This window comes from Priapulus caudatus, unplaced genomic scaffold (genome assembly GCF_000485595.1).
Source record: "Priapulus caudatus unplaced genomic scaffold, Priapulus_caudatus-5.0.1 Scaffold69, whole genome shotgun sequence".
NCBI lineage: Eukaryota > Metazoa > Priapulida > Priapulimorpha > Priapulimorphida > Priapulidae > Priapulus > Priapulus caudatus.
In genome coordinates, this window is record NW_014577130.1 from 334,379 (window position 1) to 339,299 (window position 4,921).

At 42.7% G+C, this 4,921-nt stretch overlaps 1 protein-coding gene across 1 annotated transcript in view; it reads left to right on the plus strand.

Moving 5' to 3' along the window:
• Nucleotides 1-238: 238 nt before the first annotated feature.
• LOC106821335 (protein sprint-like) overlaps nt 239-4,921 on the plus strand; it is a 43,185-nt gene continuing 38,502 nt past the window's right edge. The window contains exons 1-4 of the mRNA XM_014826093.1: nt 239-323; nt 568-637; nt 962-1,064; nt 1,534-1,623. Coding sequence (XP_014681579.1) covers nt 579-637; nt 962-1,064; nt 1,534-1,623 — 252 coding nt within the window. The 5' untranslated portion in view covers nt 239-323; nt 568-578. The remainder of the gene's footprint in view (nt 324-567; nt 638-961; nt 1,065-1,533; nt 1,624-4,921) is intronic.

Genomic DNA, 4,921 nt, shown 5'->3' on the forward strand with positions numbered 1-4,921 from the left:
CGTGAGGCAGTCGAGCAAGCCGTCGACGATGGCGCTGTCGCTCAGGGTACCTCTGTCGGTGGGCGTCGACGTGGAGCACTATCTGATCGTGTGCACGGAGCGAGGCCTGAAGCTGGGCGGATCGACGCGGATCTTCCCCGCCATGCACTCACTTGTTGCCTTCTACTGTGAAAAAGTGTGTTTTCGCACCCACTGGATGTAACATTATTTGTTTGTAATCAGCTATTGTTATCATCCACAGGTAATAGATGACACCGCACAGACAAAGGACAGACACGAGGATGCTAGTAGCAGTTCTGAGGAGGAGGGCAAGACCATACTACGTAGGTTATGCTAGGTGTTAGTTATAATATAATCCAGGTTTACCTCCTTAAATAATAGTTTTGAGCATCTCTGCAGTTCAAATTGTACTTTAAAGCTAAACTCTCAAGCTCAAATTCATGTTCATTTATATGTGCGTGTTTGCTGGTGTGCGCGCGTGCGTGCGTGAGTGCGTGAGTGCGTGAGTGCGGGTGATTTAGTGACTCTCTCTCATAATACATACTATTCTTGCGATTATGTTTTTAGCCACACCGAGGATGTTGTCGCTGCGCAGAAAAACCAGGCAGAGTTCAAAGATCAAGGATTATGTTCACAGGTAGGTGTGCATATTTTTCGTACGGATAATAGAAGTACATATAACCAGCAAGCTAATAGCTCTTGTTGCGATGATAGTGTGTTTGTGCGCGTGCGTGTGTACGTGCGTTCGTGCGTGCGTGCGTTCGTGCATGTGAGTATGTGTGTGAGAGAGACAAGTCAGGGAGAAAGTGAGAGAGATTGAGAGAGAGGTTAGAAAAGCTGCAACTGTTTGCACCTATTGTGTGCGTGCGTTCGTGCATGCGTGTGAGTATGTGTGTGAGAGAGACAAGTCAGGGGGAGAGAGAGGTTATAAAAGCTGCAACCGTTTGTGCCTTTGTTGCAGGCTGTCCTACGATCCTAAAACCATGTTTGGTCTCTACGTAGAAAACTTTATCCAATGTACAATCGAGGGTGCGGAAAAAGATCCCATTGTCGTCATGAGAAACGTAAGTTTAGAGGCTTTCAGTGAATCGAGAAGCAAGCCGACCCGAAAGAGCATTATGCAGTACAGCTCTGGAAGGTGCTGCCATCTGGTTTCACTTTTCAGCATTATATGGTCGCAGTGTGGTGATTGCCACATAATGATTTGTGCAGGCAGTGGATTTCTAGCAATTGATGCATATGCTGTTAAAGTTAAATTGCAATAACTGAAAAACATTAATAGAACTATATCGTAATTGCTTATGCATCCATAATGGTTTTAACGCATGTGGTGAACTCATCAGTCATAGGTTCATAGCCTATTGAACTATAGGTATTTCCATGAACCTATGCATTTTGAATGAGCATGTACATAGACTTGTTGTCTATATAATACAGTATATCAATATAAGCATGTTTTGCTATTATCTTCCGGTTGCTTAAAATGAATGACACATACCATTCAATAGGAAACTTTATTGTTATTTTATGTAGGTTCGTCAATTTATGAATGGCATCAAGAATTACCTTATCAAGCATGGTGAGGGTGACCTACAAAATGTCATTGAGAAAGAGCGCAAAAAGGTACGTTTGTGTCCCAGCATCTAATAATTTGATTAAATTACTGTCATTAATTCGTTCCATCTTTCCTTCCTTTCTTCCTTCTCTTCTTAGAAATTAGCATCTTGCATCTTAATTGTTGCAAATTGAAACTGAATATGATGTGGTGTAATGCCCTTCTATTCAAAAGCACTCAATGATTTGCATAATGTACTGTGATAGCTAAATTATTCCATTGTTTAATTGTGTGCGATTATTTCGTCTAATTAATCATTGTTATATTCAGCTGAAAATGTTTTACGGTATTGTTCACATCACTAAAGCATTACAGATTGTCTCGTGAATTCATGTCATATGAATGCCATCTAGAATTATTACGGGATCTTTACGTTGATTTGATACCGACCTTTGATCACAAACCGGTTATTAGGCTAATTTGTTTACTCGAATATTTTCATTCAATGGTTTTCACGAGGTGACGAGGTTGCCTGTCCATATTGAGTTTATAATAAAAGGAATAATAAATAGGAGCTGGGAGGATGAGGTAGATCAACTCGGCAACAGCCGACGTTACATTTCGATTTCTGCTGGCTTCTGATAATCTTTAAAGTGATTACGTCACCGTAAATAGTAAAAAAATATAAGTAATTCTGTTCACTTTTTATGGTTAAATTGCTGCATTATTACTTCTTATTTTACTATATTGTTCGATGTGAACATACACTCGTGACTCATACATAGCCCATAGCAAGCAATTAATGTTAGGAACACTAATAACAAATCGTCCAGTTTTTTGGATTTTTAACTAGTTGAGAAACAATCTCATCAGTTAAGAATTTGACGATACGTTTAGTACCGTTAGTTCTTACTTTTAATGTAAAAAAATGGCAACAAAAATGTTGCAAATTTTACCATAGAAAATTCGTGACGTAGTCAATTTAATGGTGTTCGGGTTTTCTTGTGCCGAGCGCCCCTGCAGTGATAAGAGAATTTTGCCGTTGATGTTTATTCTGGGATGCTTTGGGCCTATAGAATATGAATAAAAAACGATATTGCATTTATATCTATCTGCTAGGGTTGACATCACCGTGTAGTGGAAATAATAGACAATATGACTGAAACTAGAGCGAACTGAAATATTGCGATCCTTTATGTTTGTTTTTATTTTACCTCGCGTGCGTTTGGTTCATAGTGCGTATTAATAGAACTTCGGCTTACACAACGCCGCAACAGACGTCGCCTAGGCAATTGCGTCGCCAATAACATACACCCGAAATGTCAACAATCATGCTTTTATATAACACTGATTGGTGACCCCGGGGGGAATATGGCTGTGAAATGAACTACATAGAGAGAATTTGCGCTATGGGGCTCTATATTGACTTGCGAGATTTCTTTTTCTGTCGCGTCGAAGGAGGGCCTGTCCGATTATGTTACGGCTATGGCAATCATACTCGTGCCGTACGTTCCCTGATGAGTCGGCCTTCAATCTATTGTCCGGAAATAGCGAATCTAGCGTCAACAGCACGCTGCTGCTGCTGCTGCTGCTGCTGGCGCTGCTCGCTGGCTGCTGCCTACTACTACTCACTAATTACACTGCTGGCTGCTGCTACTCACTGGCTACTGGCTGCTGCTACTACTGCTACGTACTACTATTACTACTACCTACTACTACTACACTAATGACTACTACTCCTACTTACTGCTGCTCGCTGCTGCATGACTGCTGGCTGCCTGCTAGCTTACTACTACTACTACTACTACTGCGCTTGCTGCTGCTGTGGCTGATGCTACTATACTGCTACTACTACTTCTGCTGCTGCTGCCTGCTAGCTACTACCTACTGCTAGCTGCTGCTGCTGCTGCTACTGACGTACTTGTGCTGCTGCTACTACTCACTGCTGCTGCTGCGCAGCAGCTGCTACTACTACCTGCTGGCTGATGCTGTGCTGCTGCGCTGCTACCTGCTGCTGCTGCTGTTGCTACTGCTGCTGACTACTACCGCTTTGTTACTACACTACTAGTACTACTAGCTACTCGCTATCACTGCTGCTGCTGCTACTGCTGCTGCTACTGCATGCTTTCGCGGACGTTACATCAACCGCGATGATTACCTATGTTGCGAGTTTCCACGTACCTCCGTGCGTCAACAGTATGGTTAAGTTAGTTAGTTGTTGTTGGTTGTTGGTCGTGTTGTTGGTGGTTGGCTGGCTGGCTGGCTGCTGGGTTTGTTTTTTATTTGTTTGTTTGTTTGGTTGGTTGGTTGTTGGTCTGGTGAGTTGTTGGTTGGCTTGTTGTTGTTGGTTGTTGGTGTTGCTTGGTTGGTTGGTTGGTTGGTTAGTAGTTAATTAGTAGTTAGTTAGTTAGTTAGTTAGGGTTAGGGTTAGTTAGTTAGTTAGTTAGATTAGTTAGTAAGTTAGTTAGTTACGTTAGTTAGTTAGGTTTAGTTAGTCCCTAGTTCTAGTTAGTTCGTTACGTCTACGCTTAGCCTAGCTTATCCTTAGTCTCACGTTTCCACACGCTTCCTCTTGGCCGACAATGCTCGCTCCAGGTCTCCCTCGCTCTCCCTCCCCACCATTCCCTAGCCCCCCTTCGTTCTTGCGCACTCTCCCATCGCACTCATCAAGGCCCTACTCGACGCGCGCCTGACACGCGCCTCTCGTCCGACGCTAGCATCATGAGCACCACTCTCACGTCATATACACAATTCACGATAGTACATACAGTATGATCCAACCGCGAGCGGATCTGTTGATAGCCCTCGCCCACCCGCATGGCGTGCCAGACTCATTTTAAGTGCTGTTGATTGGATTCAGACGGCAACCTAGCCTTTCCACGAGCGGTTTTGTTTGTGTTGCTTTTGTATTTTTTTGTTCTTTTTTTTCATTTTGGATAATGTCGTTGCGCGATAACGCAGAAGGTAGCTGCAATAGCTGCGTCTCGTAAGCGATAGAAGTCCTTAATAGATAGGGAATAATTAGATAGAGTCCTCTAATAGGATAGAGAATTAATAGATAGCAGTCCCTCTAAATAAGATAGAGGAATAATCAGATAGAGGTCCTCTAATAGATAGAGGAATAATAGATAGAGTGCGCGGTCTAATAGATAGAGAATAATAGATAAGTCCCTCTACATAATAAGAGGAAATGCATTAGAAAAGTGCGTGCATCATTACCACCGCCACGTGTTTGCCGGCAGCTCGTATCTGCACGATGAAGGTGGTTCGAGAACGATCTCCTTGCTGTTGGGATTGTTGCCGCTCTTTTTTTTATAATGACCTTAAACATTATATAGATGACGTAGACTGCATATATCGAAGAAA